At 38.7% G+C, this 23,050-nt stretch overlaps 3 protein-coding genes across 5 annotated transcripts in view; 2 read left to right on the top strand and 1 right to left on the bottom strand.

Annotated features, from left to right (window-relative positions):
- The first annotated feature begins 206 nt into the window (after positions 1-206).
- fam114a1 (family with sequence similarity 114 member A1) lies at positions 207-13,285 on the top strand. Its single transcript, XM_054779239.1, has 13 exons — positions 207-338; positions 2,139-2,414; positions 2,498-2,567; positions 2,648-2,859; positions 5,654-5,788; positions 5,885-6,037; positions 6,115-6,247; positions 8,332-8,414; positions 8,595-8,789; positions 8,885-9,024; positions 9,080-9,152; positions 9,239-9,292; positions 12,449-13,285. The coding sequence occupies exons 2-13, from the start codon at positions 2,145-2,147 to the stop codon at positions 12,575-12,577; spliced, it is 1,647 nt and encodes a 548-aa protein (XP_054635214.1). The 5' UTR covers positions 207-338; positions 2,139-2,144; the 3' UTR covers positions 12,578-13,285.
- LOC129182761 (uncharacterized) lies at positions 11,619-21,892 on the bottom strand. 2 transcript variants are annotated; one of them, XM_054779240.1, is made up of 10 exons: positions 21,633-21,892; positions 19,386-19,655; positions 16,594-16,866; positions 16,369-16,479; positions 16,226-16,279; positions 16,037-16,072; positions 15,914-15,955; positions 15,813-15,845; positions 15,684-15,738; positions 11,619-13,405 (listed from the first exon to the last, which is right to left on the bottom strand). In XM_054779240.1, the coding sequence occupies exons 1-10, from the start codon at positions 21,718-21,720 to the stop codon at positions 13,276-13,278; spliced, it is 1,092 nt and encodes a 363-aa protein (XP_054635215.1). In that variant the 5' UTR covers positions 21,721-21,892; the 3' UTR covers positions 11,619-13,275. The 2 variants fall into 2 exon arrangements, with proteins under 2 accessions (XP_054635215.1, XP_054635216.1); XM_054779241.1 differs by having other exon boundaries at positions 11,619-13,429.
- klhl5 (kelch-like family member 5) overlaps positions 14,387-23,050 on the top strand; it is a 54,775-nt gene continuing 46,111 nt past the window's right edge. The window contains exons 1-5 of one of the 2 annotated variants that reach the window (XM_054779236.1): positions 14,387-14,462; positions 16,377-16,517; positions 16,627-16,761; positions 20,981-21,214; positions 21,800-21,988. In XM_054779236.1, coding sequence (XP_054635211.1) covers positions 21,987-21,988 — 2 coding nt within the window. In that variant the 5' untranslated portion in view covers positions 14,387-14,462; positions 16,377-16,517; positions 16,627-16,761; positions 20,981-21,214; positions 21,800-21,986. Of the gene's footprint in view, positions 14,463-16,376; positions 16,518-16,626; positions 16,762-20,980; positions 21,215-21,676; positions 21,696-21,799; positions 21,989-23,050 lie in introns of those variants that run through there. The other variant, XM_054779237.1, reaches the window with a different exon arrangement.

Below are 23,050 nucleotides of genomic sequence, written 5' to 3' on the forward strand. Positions count from 1 at the left end.
TTGGTGCAGCAGTATGAAAGAACCCGTTTTCTTCTTTGACTTTTTCCTTCTTTACAGCGTTACCAACGCTTAACAATCAACATACAAAATAATAATAGTTATTTGGTTTCGCAATGTTGCTGGAGTCTGCTTACCATCATGGCGACCAAACCCGCGCAGGGCATACTACGGAAGTGAATATAGAGTCGTACCAGTACTCCCAAAATTTGGTCAGGACGCGATTAGAACAAAGAGGAACGGAGAGTCATCTTGACAGTTGTGTTACTCTTCGGGTCGGACGGTGACTGGCCTGCCGACGTGGCGGAGCGGAAGAGGCGACGCCGGCTGGTACCAAATTGGTGAGTTGCACCATCGTCATTTCACAAAAAAAAACAACACAAAGTCCTCTAAAAAAATCACTCATTTACGCAACGAAGAGGTTTGAAGCAGTTAAGGCCACTGTTGTGTGACTCGTCAAATCAGTGCGGTGATAATCGTCTGCAAACGAGGACTCACTCTGTTGTTGTTTTTACTATTGTTTAAAGTTGTCCTGCTGCTACACTAGTTAAAATTATGTTGAATGATAATGGTAAGTTTTACAGACACACTGAAAACGCGCTTACTTATGCCATACAGAGAAATTTGTTTATGTAGCAATAAATATATATATTATGCACAAGAGTTGTGTACATTTTTTCTCCGTCATGTGGTTCACTTTGGTTGAGAAGACGTCGCCAACGTAAATATGTTTCATGACTGTCAACAAAAGGATGAGGTCTTGTCAACAATATCTACTACAAGTAACCAGGAGATGGCGATGTGACTCTTCTGACTTGTAATGTGTACTTGCGCATAGCTTCATTGAGTCATATTAGTATCACTTCTGGCACGCACAACAATTAATTAGAGGTCTTTAAAAACTCTCGCATTTGACCCAGACAACAAAAATTTGCCCGCTTACCAAAAAACTGTTTTATAAACATAATATATTCCTATTTTTTCCACTTTGTACGAGTTAATTTGTTAACACCCTAAAATCTATTCTTCTACCTACTCCTTTTCAGACATTTTGAATTGTGCAAGTGTCTAGGTCGATAGGTGTATAGGTATTGTGTAACAGGTCCTGAAATGGCTCAGTGATTGGCAGCAACATTGATTTTCATGCATTGTTTTTTCCAGAGTTTCAGATTTAAACTTGAGGTCATCAGCACACAAAAATGTCAGCTTCCCAAAAATTGCTGTACAAAATATTATAAAGTCATATTTTTTCACTTTGAACATGTCAGTCTTTTAAAACCAACTGAAATATGCATATGAAGTATTAGTCATATTTTTGGGATTTGTATCCTTTAACACATACGTAAAGCTGAACTGAAAACAAACACATATAAACCTTTTGGTTGCACAAACAAAACTTAGTTACCGCTTCAGTAGCAAGGCATCTTGCAGAAAACTGGAAAAGGTGTGTACAGTCGGAACTCGTTTAAAGCGGTTACCATAATTGGTTCCAGACCCGACCGCGATAAATGAATTTTTGCAGTATAGGATTCAGTGTTAATAAATTGAATATTTTTGTAGTTAGAGCATAGAAAACCTTTTATTTTGTCTAAACTTAAGAAAGTGTTTCAAACAGAGTGGGGAAGAAAGACAAAATAAGAAGCCAAAAACATACCACTTCCACACAGAATGGGAGAACGTTTTCACTCTGTATCCATGGCTGGCTACATTGAATGCAAGGTAAGGTAATGTAATGTGACATTACAGCCACCTAGAGACCAGAATACTACATATCAGTTGTATTTGAATAAATTTTTACTAATGATAGACCATAATCTACCACAAAACAGCAATAATTAATTAATTCATTAATGGAAAAACACAATATAGCAAGGGAACAGCTTCCCCCTCCTTACGATCTCATGTGCAGCGACAAAGCTCGCAGCTGCTGTGAGTTTGGAACATTCATCCACTTCTTGGAACTATTTTTGCTCTGCTCAACCTTCCGTTACAGTTCCAAAATGGCTCTTTTACACCCATTTGCAATTGGGTACTTTTCAGAAAAAGCCAAGTCCTTGTTTGGAAAATGTCTTTCAACATTATATTTTGTGCTGTTTACTAATTTAGACTTAAAACATATACTGTTATGTCTCCCCCTCCAGACCACCATGGCCGAGTCCGCCCCCTGTGATGCAGCACCTGAACGTCCCCCACACTGTGATCTCAGCTGCAGCCATGATGTCCCAGAAAACGTCACAGCATCATCAGAACACCTGCAGCCTCCTCAGACCCTTGAGAGCTTGCTGCAGACTTCAGAGGATGTCAATGAGAGTCCAATGTCTTCTGAGAGTCCATGGAAAGAGTCTAAGGGTCAGCTGACCGAATGTGACCAACCAGTGAGCCTGGAAGCAGATGCAGTGGAGGAGGATGAAGTGGAGGTTAGTCCATCAACATCAAGCGTTCAAATAAAGCTATACTGTACGTAGTGTATGTAAATGTGTTATTGTGTGTGAAATCACAGCAGGAGAAAGTTTGGGGAGGTTGGGGCTCATGGGGCAAATCTCTCCTGAGCAGCGCTACCTCTACAGTGGGTATGTCTCCTCTCCACCATCCCACCATACACATCCATCCATCTGCAGATCTTCATGTTCCTCTCTTCCTGTGCATACAGGTCACAGTCTGACCTCTGTCAAGGTGAAGGCAGGAGAGGCTCTGCGTCTCCACAGGACCTCCGTGGGAGAGGAGGCCAGAGAAAGAGAGGAGGACACATGGGAGGATAAGCCAGGAGGTGAAAGCGTTGAGCTGGCCGAATCTGAAGAAGCCATCACCACCGTCACCAACAGGGGCGTCTTCTCCGCCATCTCCAATGTTGTGCAGAACACGGTGAGGACACTTCTTAGCGCATTTCCTGTTTGTTTGTGTGAAACCTCCTGTCTTCTGTTTTTCCTGTGTGAATTTTATTATAGTGGGGAATTTCCCCTTAAATTTTGGTCAGAATCCACATAATAATATTGTAAAAATATTTTTTAAAATACCAATCCATAATATGTGGCAGACCTCTGCCATTTATCGCGGTTAATTAATCCCAGACTTGACTGTGATAAGTGATTTTCTGCAAAGTAGTATTAATAAACGCAATATTTTTGTAGTTAGAGCATAGAAAATTTGTTGGCCAGGATTTATTGTTTGTATCCCCTTTATTGCAAGGTGTTTTTAAATAGGAGATTTGCATTTATGCCTATACTCTTTGCTCTCGGGACCAATTTGGTACCATTGACTCAAATTTTAATAGCATATTCTTGATATTTAACCCTCAACAAAAATATAAACGCAACACTTGTTTTTGCTCCCATTTGTCATGAGCTGAATTCAGATCTAGAAGATCTAAAACTTTTTCTATGTACACAAAAGGCCTATCTCTCTCAAATGTTGTTTACGAATCTTTTTAGATCTGTTTTAGTGAGCATTCATCACTCATGAGTCATAATCTATCCACCTCACAGGTGTGGCATATCAAGATGCTGATGAGACAGCATGATTATTGCACAGGTGTGCCTAAGGCTGGCCACAGTAAAAGGCCACTCCAAAATGTGCAATTTAACTGGATTGGGGGACCACCATTTGCCTCAAATACCATATATGCTGATCCAGACTATCCCAAACATGCTGGCTATCTTCAAAATGCCATCAAGAAAATTTGCATGTCCATACCATAACCCCACTGCCACCATGTGCCACTCCATCCACAACACAGGTTTATTTTACAGCATTGATGGCATTTTCAATGCACAGAGATGCTGTGATGAGAGCCTGAGGCCTATAGTTGTGTCATTCACCCACAAGCATCACCTCATGTTGCCGCATGATAATGCACGGCCCCATGTTGCAAGGATCTGCACACAATTCCCGGAAGCTGAAAACATCCCAGCATACTCAGCCGACACGTCGCCCATTGAGCATGTTTGGGATGCTCTGGGCCTGTGTATATGGTATTTGAGGCAAATGGTGGTCACAGCAGATACCGACTGGTTTTTGAACCCCTCCGGACAACCCCCAATACAGTTAAACAGCACATTTTGGAGTTGCCTTTTATTGTGACAGACCTAAGGCACCCGTGTGCAATAATCATGCTGTCTCATCAGCAGCTTGATATGCCACAACTGTGAGGTGGATAGATTATGAATGCTCACTAACACAGATTTGCACAGATTTGTGAACAATATTTGAGAGAGCAAGGCCTTTTGTGTACAGTAAGTTATAGATCTTTATTTCAGCTCATGAAAAATGGAGCAAAAACAAAAATGTTGCGTTTATATTTCTGTTCAGTGTATAATGTTTTTTCCATGAATACCTAATAGATCTTCTACCTTTTAAAATAAAGCAAAAACAGGTTTTAGATATGTGAATGTTCCACTTTGCACCCCATTTTTATAACTCTTGCATATATTGTGTTTCTTCCATTGAAAACAAAATCAGGGGTTCTTGTACCAAAAAAACTATGGTTAGTTAAGTTCTGAAGGTGTTGAAAAGATTTTATTGCAGTGAAAGTGAAAATCGTATTTATACATAAAATTTTTGTTATGCTTTTATCAGAGGAACCGTTTTGGGACCTAAGGTAACAGTGCATCACTAAAATCTCAGGGATAATATCACCAAAAGAATGTATCGAAGTTCCCCCAGGGGGGTTGAAAACTGCTCACATAACACAACAAGGTCTTGGATAAGGCATTTCATTTATTTCTTACAGTTATGTGCAGTTTGTGACTTGCATTGTACTATTGTACTATTATTGCATTGTACTATTTTCATCTGCAAATTAGCATGTAATCAGTTATATTTTATATAATACAATAGAAACATTATATCTTTCAATAAATTATCAGTTATTTATTTAAACACCTCTAGCATGTATAGAAATGTCAACAATATCAAGCAATAGAGTCCATTAATTTATCAATAAGATATTGCTTAGTTTATAGCCTGCATTTATTTATTTTTATTATACAATGTTTCTGTCAGTTTTTATTTATTTACTTATTTATCTTTAATCATATTACTTCATTTTTATTTCTTTTACTTTCTATTTATTTCTTCATTCATTCTTATTCAATAATTTAATTTATAACGTAATAATAAATAATGCATTTTATTTGTGATGCAATTTAAATTTCAATGTGCTACATTTACAAATATGTTTACTCATTTTGTTTTTTTTTTCTTCTTCCTTTCCTTCAGCACTGCACAAGCTATGTATCTATTGTTTCACATTCTCTATTCTGTTCTCTCCCGATGAGAAAATAGTAATATTTCAACACAGGAAGTGAACAAACTATCAGTAATTGCTGAGACATGGAGAAGGATCAAAATATTAAATAAGCTCTGCTTCTTCCTACTCCTTTTTGGAGTGATATTACATATGCGATATTCTTTAATGTAAGCTCTTAAGCACATCTGGAACAAATAAACCATGACCATGAAATTGTGTATCATTTAAAAAGATATTATTGTTAAAGTACTATATTCAGGGACAACAATTTGAGATCTATTTTTAGCCAAATACACCTTGCCCTTGTTTCATCAAATTGTTTTGTTTTTCTAAACCGAACATTTTAATCTTTAACTGGCAAAAATATTCTTGTTTTGTAATATGTATGTTTGTAACTGTTTTACTCCCCAGGGTAAATCTGTGATCAGTGGTGGTCTTGATGCTTTGGAATTCATTGGAAAGAAGACCATGACTGTGCTGGCTGAGAGTGATCCAGGTTTCAAAAAGACGAAGACCCTGATGCAGAAGACCGCATCTCTGAGTCAGGCAAGTTAAGTCTGTTGCACACATTCATGGAACGTAAACATACATACAGAGGTTAAACAACACCATTATGGCGCCCCCTTTGTCTTGTTTTTTTAGATGCTGAAGGAAGCCAAGGAGAAGGAGCGAGCACGTCTGAGCAACCAGCCCATCAGCGCACCTACAGCTCATTACGGGATTCTTTTTGATGACTACCAGGGCTTGTCCCACCTGGAGGCCCTGGAGATCCTGTCCAACGAGAGCGAGGCCAAGGTCAGTCCTGCATGAGAGTGACAAAAACAACATTTTGTCGGTGTGTCTTGAGAGATAAAGCCGAGTGTCGTTCACAGGTTCAAGCTTTCCTCTCCTCCCTTGGGGAAGAGGAGCAGGAGGAGATGAAGAAGGAGCTGATTTTCATCAAGGACGTCTTTGTGCAGAGGGAAGGAGAGGAAGAGGAGGAGGGGAAAAGAGAGCAGGCAAAGGGTAAGGGAAACACTTTTTTTTCACAAATTGAAAACAAATGAATCTGAGATGCTCTTTGTTCAGATTCAAAAGTAGTTTTTCCAATATAATATAATGGAATAAAATAATTTATGCCATCTGTCACCATTATACATCCTTGAAATTATGTTTAAAAAAATGTTTTAACAAACAGTAGCAATTTTAACTGTCATGCAAGTGTAAAAAGAAGTTAAAAACAATAAAACAACTTTAACTGTAACCACAACTATCGACAATAACGACAATAATCACATTATTATTGTGTCAGACGGCAACAACTGCTTTCAACACAACAGTATTGGAGAAGTGACAGTCTGGGCTTAAGCTTCACACTCTGGTCCTGGCATAGTGGAAAACCATTTCACACAGGAGGAATATCCCCTCTGATACTGTACCTTCAAAGAGGCACAACATTGACATTACCTTACCTATTTAGTCGAATAGTACTATATGACTAGTACAACAGTACAACATTTTGTACTATTTGACACAAGCCTAAACTTAATTTGATGCCTGTTTTAGAGTAAAACTAATACATGGGAAATGAATTGTTTAATAAGATATTTTTTAGTTCAAAATAACACAATTTACAAAATAAAATGATTTAAATATTTTTGTTATAGAAATCTGTCCTGTATTAAGAGTATAAATTGAGAGTCCAGGGTTATGATAGAACAGGTGTGTCCAACTTGCAGCATTATTAAATCTACTGACAAAAAAAGGAGAGGTGAGCTATTTTATGTGGCTGCCAACATTTAATTGTACTTTATTTAAAAAGCACATCTCCTCTCAGTGTGCTCATTTGTCATTAAATACAGGTGTCATGTTTGAATAGAACACTTATAAAACTAATAAAAGGTGAAGCAAATGTTCTTTGATGAACTACTCAAAATCAGCTGGTGAGTTACTGCTAGCATATGAGCTACCTGTTGGAGACCACCGTGACAGCATCACTGTCTAAAGCCGGACACACTACGTGTTTGCTGAACAACTTAGACACACATCTAGTGTTTTGAAGACAAGCCATAAGTATGATAATGATAACAAGAGAGCAAGATTGTTAAGTGACACTTTAAAAAGTAAGTTGGTAGAAACGTGATAGCCACTCCTAGCTCGCCCATGATGTAGCTAGCTGCCGCCAAAGAGGCAGCGCAAAATGGGTAAATGACGGCAGAAAGTGGAATCAGATCGAAACATGAGCGATCACACACGCTGGCATAGATAGGCTTCGCATGTGACAAGCTGTCGTCAATTGACTTGTCACATTTTACAGACTATTTTTTATATGCACAATAATAAGGAACAAAGTGAACGTAAACACGACGCATACATTTTTCTGGTCACATATTAGCAAGTGCCGACACGGCAGATGGGCAATTCCGGTACATGCTTATCAAAATAAAACGCAGCGAAACAGTTTTATGATATTTTAAATTGTTTTCAAAATGTATGGCCTATATGTGCGTAAATAATAATCTATATATGTATCTATATAACATATAAAGTATATCCATTCATACAATATATTACCTAACATTGTTTTCAAGTAAAAAAAAAAAGATTTTTAAGGTGTGGCCGCTTTTATTTTGTAGTTGCGAGACGCCACGATCAATTACTTGTAACGGAAAACTCTGAATCATTTCCACTTTTTTCTGTTTTGAGAATCACACATACTGATTAGTCGTGTTTAAATGTGACAAATTGAGTTAATAAACTAAACTTGGAAATTGTTTTAAGCTGTTGCAGATGTTATCGCAGCTCATACATACATGAAAACATATTATGATGTACTCAATAGTATTTCACTTCAGAGTTAGGGTTAGCAGACAACTCACGAAAATATGCTCCAGAAAATCAGTTTTTTTAGGCAGGGGAGGCCCCAACTGTATTATGTTCTCTGAGGGGAGGATCACTGAGCCACACTTTGAAAACGCCTGCTGGAGATATCTGATGAGCTGTATTTTGATTTCACTGATTTCATTGATAATAATTAATTTGTCACAAGATGGAAAACAACATTTAAATGTGTGTGTGTGTGTGTGTGTGTGTGTGTGTTATTCTTGTAGAAGTTGATGAAGAGTTTCTGAGTGTTCTCACTGAGTTGCTCTTTGAGCTTCATGTTGCTGCTACACCTGACAAGCTTAATAAGGTAACAGAAGGACATAAAATGGCAGAATTTTCCTAAACGGAAATCATAATGTAATCTCAAATGTGGCATTATTCACTCAGTAGTGCTGTTGTATCCAATTGTAACTGTATGGAATCCATATAATGGTACAGCTGCATATGATTAGAATATATCTGACAGCTGCTAATTATGCATCGTCAGGCTCGGATGAGTGCCCACGATTGGGTGAGCAAGGTGGAGCAGCCCGTCACTACGGAGACGGTTGGCAAGGAAACACAGGACCAACCAGGAGGGGAGGTCTCGTTGGGAGAAGAGGTTGGAGAGGAGAGGAGGGGAGATGAGGCAACACAGGAGGAGGAGGAGAGGCAGGAAGAGGGTGGGCTTAAATTTGTGGAGGTGAGGTTGAAACAGTGTCATAAATCGCATCATCATCAAGTGTCATCATCTAATATAATACAATCAATGCCTGTCTTTTTGTGTATGCTCCGCAGTCTGTCTACTTGTCATCAGTAGGCAGCCTGGCTGAAGTGACAGCCCGCAGTATTGAACAGCTCCACAAGGTGGCAGAGCTCATCCTCCACGGGCAAGAACAAGAGAAACTAGCCAGGGATCAATCACATATCCTCGCCAGGTGTGTGTGTGCATTGGTTGTGCAAGGCCTGCACAGACTTACGCTGTCCTTGCAGGTTGACATGCGCCATGTGTAAAGAAGTGGAGTGTTTGGCCAAAAAGTTCTCTGACACGCTGCTTCTCGTCGGGGTAAGTGTGAGCCATAGTTGAAAATAGAAAATGAAGGAATTAAGCGGTGGTGAAATCACACCCTCTGTTGTCATTGTCATTGCCAGTGTCAGAGGAAAGCAGAGGAGCTCAATCCAATGGTGGACAGTGTGCTGCTGGAGGTGAGACATGCGCCACAGACATGTAACTCCACTCGCTCTTTCATACATGAACATAATGAGATGGCAGGTAATGCTAGATGTGGCGATAACCATTACCATTTGAGGGGAAAAGAGGGAAGATAAGAGACTTGTTAATGCCAGAACTGTATCAAAGGTGTGCTGTTTTGTTATTTTTCACGTTGTAGAACCAAATTTGGTTACTTACAGTAGGTAGTAATGGTGTCACAAGACACCCAACTCACAAGACGAGCACGAGATTGGGTCCACGAGACGAGATGAGATTTTAACATTAATTTTCAGAAAAGTACAATGAAAAAATTGTCTGGACGAACAAACTTTAACTTTAACTTTAAGCGAGTTTCAAAATAATGCACAAAACCAAATAATTGACGCTAAACGATATTATTGTTAACATTTTTGAGACCAAATAAGCCACTGTTTTGATCATGTTTAATAATAATAAGATATCATAATAATGCAATATTTCCTTTAATATGTCATCTTTCACTTTGTGAAGTTGGGAAATTGTTGTGTGTGGCATCTGCTCTCTCACAGGCAATTCGCACTCTCAAACATTTGCAGCATTTCTTGAAATGCAGGCTTTTTCAACTGCAATAAAGAGCAGGATTTCTTTCTGACTTTCTCTGAACACACACCATTTTGCGCTGTCCCATTTATATTTACTTTGCCGGCCAAATGTCTCAGTGAGTGTTGGCTGTCATGACAAAGGCTCTGCATCTCAATGTGTATTTTTTTCTGGGCCTGGTGGATATGTTTGAGGTGGGCAAGTTCGTTTTGTTGCCTTTTATGTTGTTGCCACTTTGGAATAAATTTAGCTTACTGGCTCGTCCGTGTTGATGGGCTCACATTGCTCATTAATATTCCCTCAAGGGGGCTGTGGCGTTTGGCTTGGCAAGCATCTTTTTCCCTCCTAATTTCTACTACCTTACCTTGCTCCTCGTGAGGCTCCACTTTTTTTGCAGTGTGTGTGTATGCTAGCGGCCCCGTCTCCCACACAGAGTCAAAGCGACTATGACTGACAAGAGGTCTCACTCTGTTCTCTGTTGTTCTATGAAGCCTCTAGGTGCTGAACCAATGCACAGAGTGAACTCTTTTCCTGCATGTTTGGAGGCGAGAGATGAGGAAAACAGACACGCATGCACATATATGGAGGCTGGGCAAAATTAGCGAGTTCATATTAGTTTATGTGATTTATTTATTTATTTATTAGCGCTAGCCAGATTTTTCTCAGTGAGCACTATTATACTGATGTATTAGTGTAATAAACATGATAATAACACTGCAAATTCACTAAATTAAACAGATTTTGAAATCTACTGCATTACAGTGGAGTTAGTCAGGTCAAATACGGTCCACTGGTTATTTAGAAGGTGATTTGTGTTCAGACTAAGCTTACTTCGCCATACATCCAGTGTACTTTCGTCTTCTTCTCACATTGTACTTTTGTGAACACCACTTGTTAATGCTGGTCTTTTTTACGGTTTATGTCGTTTATATACACTCATCATGTGGGTGTGTGTCTGCGTGCGTGTACGGAAGTGATAAAGGACATGCACTTACCTGTGTCTGTGAGGTGGAGAGAGGTGTACTTTTGGTGACTGCTATAGCATGGTATATCATGCCTTGTCATACTTATCATATCCATAACATCTGTTTGCCATTCAGAACTCATTATTTCATTTACGGTAATCTTTTGTTTAACAAGGTTAATTGGTTCCAGACCAGACCGTGTTAAGTGAATTTCCAGGAAGTACGATTCCCTATTTATAAATCAAATATTTCCATAATTAGAGTATGGAAAACCTGTTTATGACCTTCTAAATAGGTTCTACATATGACATTTTTAGAGCACTCCAGACATGAAATAAAACCACTATAGTCACCTTTAGACATGTACTACCCAATGTAAGTAGATATAATCAGAAAAAATAAGCCATTTAAGACATGAATACAACTTTAAATGTGTTACGGACGTGTGGACAGGAAGGGACGTCGGGTGTTCAGAGTTTAGTTTTAGCTGGATTAAGGCCACAACAGTAACCCGTGTTTTTATTAGAATTATGATTATGATGATTATTATTATGTTATTATTGTGCCTGTGTTCCAGCCATCAAGTCTGGTGTGTGTTACTAGTGACCCCTAGTGACCAGTGTAGAATACTACAGTTCATCGCTATCTTTTAATGCCTTATACTGTATTTATATTTTAGTTCATGTGGCCATTTTTATGCTTGAAAATGCTTCATTTAGGTGAAGTATATGTAAAATTTGCCAGATGCATTTTTTAAAAACTAATAATAGGCCATAGTCAGCCACGAAAGAGCGATCATTTATTAATCAATACATTTTTGAAAAAACGCAATAAAGTGAGGCCGGGATTGGCGAGGGGCGACTGTACTGTCTGATCGCTGTGAAAGCTGAGTGCTGGTGTAATTAAATCCACCAAAGCGCATTTTGGATCTCAGCATCTCTGTAAAATGCACGTCACAAACACAAGGGACCCATTTCTACCCTCTCAGCGACTAAAGGTTAAAGGAGGCTGCAACAAAATGTCGTATTAATTTAGGGCTCTCGCTGATTTATTTGAACCATTATTTTTCCAGGGTGGAATGACATACAACAAACATCTTTTTATAAGCAAGAATTGGGTGGACAAGTTTGAATTTATTTTTCATTTTTTTTCTAATAAACAGGGTCAAAATTAAATTTGTAGATACATACATTCGCCTAAATCTTTTCTCTTTTTTTTAAGTAGTGCTGAAGTTTCCAGAATGTCTTAATTTAACAAGGCTTAACATTAACTTCTCCTTAATGATCAGGATTGACTTGGTAGTTTCTCTTTGGCTGCATAAAATAATTTATTTGACAGCCCCCATTGGATTGACCCATACTCAGAACAATGGGAAAGTCCAAGGAACTCACTAAAGATCTACAAAGAAGAATTGTTGAGTTCCACAAGTTTCAACTTTAAGCTTTTGCCTCCTAAAAGCCCAATTTCAAATGATACAATTTTAGAGGTAATATTTAAATGAAAATCTCTAGTATTTCACTGAGTAATATGCATAAAATTTTAGTGTGATTTAAAAATGTTTACTCATGTGAGGATGCTGAAGCTTTTGGGTCATCTTATCCACAGGGCACCAACAGTACCAACTACATCCAGAATGCATTTCTGCTCCTGCTGCCCATCCTGCAGGTCGCCCACATTGAGAGCCAGCGCTGCAGCACCTGCACAGAAACAGCAGAAGCACATGTGCAGCACTAACACACACACACACACACACGTGCGCGACCTGCTCATCCACTTGCCTTATGTATGCATTGTACAGAAAAGATACTTTTGCCTCCACATTAAGTGCTTCAAACTACATGACATTTTAGTTATTTATGTGTATAATATAAAGCTAAGAGTTCCATTACAGTTCCATTTCCCACTTAGCTTTCTTGTTGCGTCTCTGAAATGTGTTTGTCACGTATATTTATAGGTGTGTGATGAGCTACAGAATGTTCTTTCCAAAAACTTAACCAAAAATTGTTGCTGTTTACATTTATATATAAATACAGTATATTAGGCAGTCTTTGCACTCTTACCCTAACCCTATCTAACCTTACTCCAACCCTAACCCTGAGTTATTGTTTGACACAAAAGAAATACTATAATGCCAGTATCCGTCTTAAATTACAAGACAATTGATACTACACCGGCAGCAACGGCTTGAAGAAACCGGTGAATATGTATCTCCTACAGTACATGTGCGCATTTTACTCAATGTTATTCTAATACCAACAGAACAGGCATTTATTCCTTTACAAGCATTGAAACTTAAACTGTCCTGCCCACAACATACTGTAACTACACATGCAACGTGATTTGTTATGTGTGAACAATATATTCATTTACTACGAACAGCTGCTGTCTGACTGAAGTCCCAAAGACTGTTTCTTGTTGAAAATGAAGACGCTTTAATCCTTATTTGTGTCCCAGATATGTCTTTTTTTTTTTACTTTCACATTTTGGTGTTTTCTGGAAGGTGATGTTCCTAAAGTTGACTTCTGTCCATCAGCAGTTTGGCTCATCTCTGAGGGAGACACACTGTTGGACGGTGATGAAGATTAGCTGTGGGAAGGAGATGAAATACTGTGTATTAATGTTTGTTTGACACCCTGCTAATAGGATCGTAACAGTTGATATAGAGTGTTGTTGAGTGCTGTTCTAATTATCTTTGCACAGATATGGAAAACTTGCACGTTTTTAGCGGACTAGTGTTCTTATCTTTTTATGTATTTATTTCAGTTTATGTGCACAACACAAATTTACCTGTTAGAAACGTGAATAGCCACCATCCAGTATACAATAACCCCTTTTTATCATGCTTTTTATATAATGAAATTTATATACAGTAAATCACTTTATTAAATATGTCATTTTAAATTAAAATTAAATTATTATGAAATTAGTGTTATTTCTATTGTACAATTCGACCATTTTTTCCCCCAATTTTTAAAAAATTATATAGTTTTTATTTTTGTGCTAAAAGTCTAATAACGGTTGTTTTGGGGGCTTTTTGGTTAACACTAGTTAGCATGTTGGCCACACACTCAGAAGATCGGGAAGACCTGGGTTCGACTCTCCGCATGGGCATTTCTGTGTGGAGTTTGCATGTTTTCTGCGTGGGTTTCCTCCCACATTCCAAAAACATGCATGTTAGGTTAATTGGCGACTCTAAATTGTCCATAGGTAGGTATGAATGTGAGAGTGAATGATTGTTTGTCTATTTGTGCAGGGATCACAGGGATTGGCTGGCGACCAGTCTAGGGTGTACCCCGCCTCTCCCCCAAAGTCAGTTGGGATAGGCTCCAGCATATCCGTGACACTAGTGAAGCATAGAATATGGATGAATTTGAGTCATGTTGCATATGTAACTATAGTATACATACAACTATAGTCAGTGGCGGTTCTAGCTATGGGAAAGAAAAAAAAATCCTATTTACTCATGCTCAGCGCTCATTTTATCCTCATCAAGTCTGCGCATATGTGTGGCAAATGGGCGCCCTCTACAGGCGTGATACTCGCGTCCACCACGTGATGAAACCAAAGGAGTAGCTAGGGGACGGGTGCCGCTGGGCTTCAGCCTCAGGTTAATTACAAGGTAAAAATTTTAAATTACAGCAGTAATTGCTCAAAAATGACATATATTTGATTGTTAATATTATATTGTATGAATTATATCGCAGACCAAGAGTCTCAAACATGTTGTTTCACAACGAAAATGTGAAATAAAAAGGAGGGAATTGTGAGTCGATATGAGTTGGTTTAGCCTTGACTGCTAGTTGGGACGGTGGGAGATGATGATAAAGGTGCTGTTATTTTGTGTTACCAAACATGGAAAAGACAAACTCAAAGCCATCAGGTGCACAATTTAGAAAGAAGGAGAGGAGAAACGAGGAAAAGATAAAGGTATGGATCCATAGCATCACTTTATGTACACCACATTATGGAATCCAAACAGATCAAATAAGATAACGTTAGTTGTTGGCTGTAGACTAACTGATGTTCATTTGTTTTCTTGACTCAGGGTTTTCATTGTGTAAATGTGGATTTAAGTCAAATGCAGTTTAAGGGGAGCTTGAGCTTGTGAAATAAGCACCTTTCTGTAGTTGGAAAAAGTTGAAGTGTGTTGAGGTGGGGAGAAGGGGGGCTGGGAGTGGTTGTACGCAAAAGGATTGGGCACTGCAAAAAATAATTGTCCATTCTATTTGTGTTGTTTTTGTTTATTAAGTTGGTTATTAAGTTTGTAGGCGTTTTGGAAATGTATAACTTAGAACATATCATTTTAAATGTAAAAAAAAATGTCTTGTAAAGAGGGGGAGGTGGCGTTGGGGGCGCCAGAGCTTCGGTCCACCCAGGGCGTCATTCAAGCCAGAACCGCCACTGACTGTAGTAGTAGTTGATGTCTACTATAGGCTCCAGCATACCCCGCGACTCAAATGAGGATAAGCAGCATAGAAAATGGATGGTTGTTTTTGTTTTAAGATTCGATTAAATAATGTAGCATTTTCTTGCTTGGCTTTTGGCCGGTTACACTTGATTCTGGACTTGGCATATCGTTTGCACTTAGGGAATGATTATGCTAATATGAGTAGATAATAAGAGAGTTAAGCCTCTCTCTTAACACACGTGTACATCGGAACGAACTCGCACGGAAACTTAACGCTCGTTTCCAATTAAGCGGGAAAGAAGTGTAAATTATAATACTAATTTAATATTAACACAAACAATAATTTAGACATTATCAAGTAATACTACAAGGTCAAATAAGTAATTCTCAGCCATGTCAAACAGTGTTATTTTTATATTGATGTTGGTTTACCATGCAGTGACATATTGGTCCACCTTTCCATCCAGTACACTTTCCACCACATCATCTGAAATTGAGACAAGAAGACTGTAAACATGCATGAAACTAAGATTCAGAAAATATGTTGCTCTGATTTCCTACCATCAGCTTCAACCTCTTCAATAGGTGATAGTCCTGTCATGAAAAAATACCAGTGAACACAATTTTACTCCCAAATTGTCTGTGGGTTCTTTTCCACTGACCTGACCGCATTGGGCAAGACTCATAAGTATGAAGATTTCTCCCTATAAACATTGAAATTAACAATCAAAGTCATCTCACTGTGAATCCACACACATTTGAATATAAAATATGACGGAAGCTACCTTTTAGAATGTTGATCTCGGTGTCTTTTCGCCCGTCTAATCAAAAGACACACACGCGTGAGAAGGGGTTTGGTGTCATGTGTTGTTTTGCATTTATAAAACAGTTGAGAATGTACTTGACTCGTCTTTCTCAGACTTTTTTGTACGTAAATATTTGGCTCAATAGCCCATAGTAAACAGTATACTCACCTTTCAACTCCTGCCCAGTGAAGCCATAACCAAGTGGACACACCTTGGACTTCTCTGACAGAGAGGAAACACTTTCAGTTAAATTCCATGCAGTTTGCTTTTGTGTTCACTGAACTTAATATAAATGTGTGTGTGTGTCTTACTGCTGCAGCCTCCTTTTTGGTTTATATGTCTAAGGAAAGCTGAGGTCAAACTCAGCAACATCACACACAGCAGAACCAACCAGAGGACCCTGAACACACCACCCCACTCATCTGGGCCAGAGACAAATAACAAGATTGAGCTGTAATAGGTACAATCTTGTATAACCCCATAAAAGTGCTGTATCTAATGTTTTGGCTGGTCTGAAATTCCATTCCCCCACAAACCTTCTTGAAACTTCCCCGTGGCTCTTGTAATAGAAATGGTGTGATTGGATAGCCTAAGGAAACAAGTGATGTGACTGGATGTCCCAGGAGTCGGCGGGACGGTCAGACAGCAATAAGATGCCCCTCTGTGACCATCATCATCTCTCCTTTCGCCCGCCTCCCCCTCAGGTGAGTGAAGTTGTAGGTTGGTGCTATTGCTGCGACCATATAAGGTGTGTTTCAGGAACTTAGCGTCTCCCAGTTGAAGCTCCACCGTCATCTCAGTGAGAACGGCTGGAAATAGAGAAGTGTTTTAATGGATGGTAGGATGGGAAAGCAGGAGTTTGGAGAGCAAGTAGTCCTTTACGATAGTAACAATAGTGATGGCTCAGTCTTTCTGGATAATAACAGTGGTTAAAGTCAAGAATGAAAAAGAGTATAGTTAGTTGGTAAAGTATAAAAAAAATATTTATAATCAATAAATGTATGTAATCATCTAAAACAATTACAACAATAATCATTAAATTATATGTAATTATTCAGACATAATAAATTATATATACATTATTATTGCAAGCTAAAAATTTGAAAAAATAAACACTGAAGATTATAAAAGAGATTTATTTATAAATGACATTCTTTTTTATTTGATTTTATAATAATCATTAATTATAAAATTATACCATCTGTCCATCTTCTCTACCGCTTGTCCTCACTATGCGTGGGTATGCTGGAGCCTATCACAGCTGTCTTTGGGTGAGAGGCGGGGTACACTCTGGACTGGTCGCCAGTCAATTGCAAAAAAAAAAAAAAAAGCACATACAGTATACACAAACAACCATTCACACTCATATAAAATTATACCTACTTATATATTAAATATATGAATTATACATTTTGACATAATTTATATATCTAATTAATACATTCCTGTTCAAAATTTGAAGACCAGTTGAACATTTTTTACATTTTGCACTGCTGGATCTTATAATAATAATAATGGATTAGATTTTATAGCGCTTTTGAAGGCACCCAAAGTGCTTCACAATGAAGTGAACCCATTATTAATTCACTCCTGAGTCACACACTGGTGGTGGTAATCTAGTGTACATCTGTAAACACAGCTGCCCTGGTGTAGTCTGACGGAAATGTGGCCAATTCGTGCCTACGGCCTCTTCGACCACCAAACAGCACTGGAGACAAAGTGGGTGACACAACAACAGCGACTTTTAGGAGGGAACGAGGATCGAACCACCAACATTTCGATTTCTGGACAACCTGCTCTACCTCTTGAGCCGCTGCCGCCATACTGGACCATCTTTTGTGTTCCCCTGATCGAAATCCAATTGAGAACATTTGGTGCTGGATTACATAAATGGACATCAGTTCCAGACAGTGGATGCTCTTCATGAAGCCATCTTCATCTGGAGCAACGATCCCACTAGCCTCCTGGAAACACTGGCATCAAGCATGCCCAAACTAATGTTTGAAGCGATTAACAAGAATGGTTAAAATTTTTTAGCCATGGTCTTCAACTTTTGACTACCTGATGAACAGCCTATTTCAGTTTAATGGTTGTTTGCAGTAAATTGCTCACTCCTAAATTGCATGAAATTTTGTGCGTTATATATGAAAAAAAAACATTTTGTTTGTTGAGTTTGATGATTGTTTTGTGCATTAAAAGTGTTTCATCTTGAAGATTTCATTTATATTGGTTTTCCAATCCCTGCACGGCGGTGAAAACCTGTCGCTGTGAGTGGGGATTCCACTGAAAATGAGGCTTTGTCATAGATTGTATATATTGTTGTACTTTGAATACTGCTTTATTATGATTGTTGAACTTTCCCCTACAATTTGGTGTTAAGTGATTATGCAGACTTAAACCATAGCCATCGTGAGTGGACAAAAAAATGAAACTCAAATTCAACCCATTCAAATGGAAGGATGCCAACATCACACTGGAATAAAAGATAACTTATCTATTTATCAGTGCTCATGGGAAACTATCAAAAGGTGCTCATGAAAAATACACATTTTTGACCCGAAAGTACTATAAAATTAATTAATTAATTAATTAACCAATTAATTATGTTCAATACCTCAAGTTAATTAAGACAAAAAGGTTTATATTTTTGAAGTGTGCAGGAGTATGGGGTACATGGCTTCAGATCAAATGCCTGGCGGAGTATGTGACTGTAAAAAATTTGGGAACCCATCCCACCCATCCATTTTCTATGCCGCTTCTCCTCATTAGGGTCGCGGGCATATGCTGGAGCCTATCCCAGCTGACTTTGGGCGAGAGGCGGGGTACACCCTGGACTGGTCTCCAGCAAATCCCTGCGATCCCTGCACAAATCGACAAACAATCATTCACTCTCACATTCATACCTATGGACAATTTAGAGTCGCCAATTAACCTCACATGCATGTTTTTGGAATGTGGGAGGAAACCGTAGTGCCCAGAGAAAACCCACGCAGAGAACATGCAAACTCCACACAGAAATGCCCAAGCGGAGATTCGAACCCAGGTCTTCCCGATCTCCTGAGTGTGTGGCCAACATGCTAACCACTCGGCCAATTTATCACATAATAAATTCAAAAAAATAAATACTGTAAAGGTTTTTTAATGGGACAGCTAGAATGTTTTGTTTAAAAGAAATATCACATACAATATTCTAAATAAATATACAGTAAATATAATTAAAATGTATGTTATTTAGACAATCAACTTGTAAATGGTTGAATAATTAATATAAATAATTAAAAATAATTCATATTATCACGCTTAAAGGGTAGCACATAAACATCAGTACCTGAGTGTGAGTTGTTGCTTTGTAATTGGGCCGCATTTCCTTGTGTTTCACACATGTACCAACTTGTGTTGGTGTCCTCAACTCCCCTGGGCTTTGATGTAGGGTTGCCGTCAACATCTCTCTCCTCGCACCATTTTTCATCCACTGTGAAGTGGGGATGGTCACATGGCCTCTTCCGTCTAACCTCGGCATCACCGCTCCTCCTGTTCTCCGTCTTCCTCATCAAATTGTCTTGTTCGCACAGCACGTGGGGCAAACAGACCAGCGTCACTTTTGACACAGAAAATGTGGGTGGGAAATGAGGCATTAAGACTTTCAAGTAAACAACTGAGAGCAGGGCGTCAAAGTCTCTGACAAGAAAAACACAAGCGGAGATACCACTGTGGGCGAACACATGACCAAGAGCAAAGAGAACAATTTGGCTTGTCAAGGCTGCGCAAGGTGGAAACTGTGTTTTTTTAAACTAAGATAAAAGTTGGATAAGTCTGCAGTAAAGTTTTTCTTTTGGATGAGTCTTTATAGCGGCAATCAAAATCATTCAACACTCACTGTGAATAAATACTGATCATTTGTAAGAGTTTGACGAGAAAGTCACAAAACACTTTGCTAAGTTGTGTAATGAAAAAGAATTACTTTGAAATATATTTGTATGTACTTTTTATTTTTTTACAGTCCAACAAAATGTTTCATGTCCCAAATTATTCATATGTACCATTTAGAATTTTCTACATTATGTTTGACATTTCCAGCTCCTTTTAGAATGGTGCAAACAATATATAGCAAATATAATGCATTCATATTTGTAATTATAGCTATTTATACAGTATCTTTTTCTGCTGTATGCAATTTTGTTATTTTCTGATTTACAGTAGTCCCTCAGTAGTCCCACCAAGTAGACTCAATAGTAGACAAAGTAAGAGTAAATAATCCATTTAAGACATAAATAAGACTTGTGCTTGTGTGTGTTGGTATAAATGTGTTCCCGAAGGGACAAAAGAGAGGCAAACAGGAAGTGATATTGGTGGTTCAGAGTTGAGTTTCACCTTTGCGTGGGTAATGGCCGCAAAAGTAGCCTGTGTTTTTATTACTTCCATCACACACAAGACACGCATGCGCATGCACCTTGTGACCAGTGTAGAATACTACAATTCATCAACGTCTTTGAATGCATCTTTGCAATGCCTGACGTTTGCATTTTGGTTAATTAAACCATTTTTATGCTGGAAAATGCTTAATTTAGGCAAAAACATATGTAACATTTCTTTATTATGCAGATGTCTTAACTAATAATATGCCGTATTCAACCAAGAAACAGCACGATTTATTAATATATAAAAACCGTGATAGAGTGAATCCACAAAATTCTAACCGTGACATGGCGAGGGGTGACTGTATTTTATTTTTGTTTTTCTGCAATTACTGGTAATGATAGTTTATTTCAAACTTTCCTTAGAAGGTTACATTGAAGTACATACTGTACTTTTCAAAATGTCTGAAAAAGAGTCAGAAGAAGCAAGCTTATTTAATCCTACCCATGTGCATGTCTCAGCAATTACTGATAATTTGTTTCTATTCCTGTGTTTAACATGTACCAGGTTCCACCATCTTCTACCGCTTATCCGAGATCGGGTCGCGGGGGCAACAGCCTAAGCAGGGAGGCCCAGATTTTCCTCTCCATGGCCACTTCGTCCAGCTCCTCCTGGCGGGTCCCGAGGCGTACCCAGGCCAGTTGGGAAACATAGTCTCTCCAACATGTCCTGGGTCTTCCCTGAGGCCTTCTACCGGTCGGACTTGCCCTGAACACCTCCCCAGGGAGGCGTCCGTACCAGGTTACCATTTTTAAATGATTTGTTTTTAAGTGAAAGAAAAGGATTTAAAAAGAAGTGTTATAGTTAATCTCTAGCCACTGAAAATGAATGACAAAGAACACAACAGACATCAATCAAAAATCTCTTTACCAAGACAAATGTGTGCCTGCTACTGGACGATCAATAAAAGAGAGTTAAAGCATTTTACTCTGACAAGTGGAACCATTTTTGGTTCCAGAGCCAACTGTATGTTTTGGAAAGACTCAGCTACAGGATGGCACAACAGGATACACTGTGAGTCAAATCCTCAACTGTCAGACCAGTGTGTGAGAAAGCATGAAGCCCTTCCTGTGTAAGGCCACACAAAGGCTTCACACACATTCTATACACACACACACATACACACATATATACTCTACATGAACAAACTATCCCTCACCTCTGTTTATGGTGAAGAATTCTGGTAGGCAGCTGATGACGAGGATGATCATGAGGATGAGAAGTTGGGTCACAGTTGCTCTTGTCATGTCGACACACACACACACATTCACATACACACTCACACCGTCAAGTGTGCTGACTTGTTGTATCTGCTTCCCTCTTCAGTTCACTTGAAATCAGCGTCCCTTCGTGCAAGCAGCTTCCAACAGAAGAGCTCACACTTGAAGACGAGGCAGGCGATGGAGCAACGAGACGCTCGCCACACACCAGCACGCTGCAGCACAACGTTTCACTTCCGCCCGTACTTCCTGTGGTGCTCACACAGAGAGTGACAAATGGAGCTATTGGCAGAATGTGAGTACAAATGTTATTCAGCTTGAACGTGTAAACTGTAGCTGGGGAGCTACCAATAACTCGCCAGCTGATTTTGAGTGGCTCACTAAAGGGTCGAAGAATATTTGCACCAACTCTTAGTATTTTTCTAACAGTTCAATTCAGACATTATGCCTCTAATGACCACACAATAGCAAAGACATTGACCACACGTGTTTGTAAATAAAGTACAATTTAAATGTTGCCAGTCATATCAATGAAACACAAAAAGCTTACCTCTCCTTTCTTTTTGTCAAAATAGCTCCAATATGATGAAAGGACAAAACAAGCTTATTCAGTTTGTTTGGGTTGAAATAAACTATGAAAATGAATAAAAATAAGTAGCTCTTGGCCATTTTCATTTTGTAAAAGTAGCTCTCAGAAGAAAAAAGGTTGGAGAGCCCTGGACTGTGAAGAGTGTGGGATATGATACATAGGAATTGGATGGTTCCATGAAATGTATTACTTAATCCATAATGACAATCAATGAATTACAACATGTTATATATGATCAGCACTTCTATTGTTCTGTTGATTTTTCCCTGTCAGGGGTCAACACAGCGAGTGAATCGCATGAATGGTTATGGCTTTGTTTTTACGCCGGATGCACTTCATAAGGCGATGCAAGAGCGCCATAATATTATATTATTAAAGCGGTGTCCTATCACATGGCTAAAGATATGGTCCTTGTTGCAACAGTGGAAGAAGACGGCTTTAAAAACCTGCTGAAAACAATGGACTTGCGATGTCCAGTCACAATTATTTTGCACGAGAATTTGCACAAGAAGCTCTACCACAAATGTACAAGGAAGTCAGACAGTTGCTAAGTCTGATGCAGTTGACAGCTTGGTGTTCCTGACACAAAATAAGGACATGCTTATGTCTTCTGAAAATGTTTACCTAAACAATTTGACTGTTCTTTTTTTTTTATTTGAGTAATTTTGAGTTGCTGCTGACATTTAGAAATTTCCTCTTAAACCAGGCACTCCTTCATATTTTCTTCTTTTGTTATTAGCTGAGGATTTGAGCATAGCTGCAGGTTTT

Source organism: Dunckerocampus dactyliophorus, chromosome 6 (assembly GCF_027744805.1).
Source record: "Dunckerocampus dactyliophorus isolate RoL2022-P2 chromosome 6, RoL_Ddac_1.1, whole genome shotgun sequence".
In the NCBI taxonomy this organism is placed as follows: domain Eukaryota; kingdom Metazoa; phylum Chordata; class Actinopteri; order Syngnathiformes; family Syngnathidae; genus Dunckerocampus; species Dunckerocampus dactyliophorus.

What these genes read in the sequence shown, in the direction of transcription:
- fam114a1 (XM_054779239.1), top strand. Translation starts at nt 2,145, where the DNA reads ATGGCCGAGTCCGCCCCCTGTGATGCAGCACCTGAACGTCCCCCACAC. An exon ending in CCAACGAGAGCGAGGCCAAG is followed by an intron (nt 6,038 to 6,114) that starts GTCAGTCCTGCA and finishes TGTCGTTCACAG; the next exon opens with GTTCAAGCTTTCCTCTCCTC. An exon ending in GAAAAGAGAGCAGGCAAAGG is followed by an intron (nt 6,248 to 8,331) that starts GTAAGGGAAACA and finishes TTATTCTTGTAG; the next exon opens with AAGTTGATGAAGAGTTTCTG.
- LOC129182761 (XM_054779240.1), bottom strand. Translation starts at nt 21,720, where the DNA reads ATGACAAGAGCAACTGTGACCCAACTTCTCATCCTCATGATCATCCTC. An exon ending in GTCTTGCCCAATGCGGTCAG is followed by an intron (nt 15,846 to 15,913) that starts GTCAGTGGAAAA and finishes TTTTCATGACAG; the next exon opens with GACTATCACCTATTGAAGAG. An exon ending in GACCAATATGTCACTGCATG is followed by an intron (nt 13,406 to 15,683) that starts GTAAACCAACAT and finishes ACCGTCCAACAG; the next exon opens with TGTGTCTCCCTCAGAGATGA.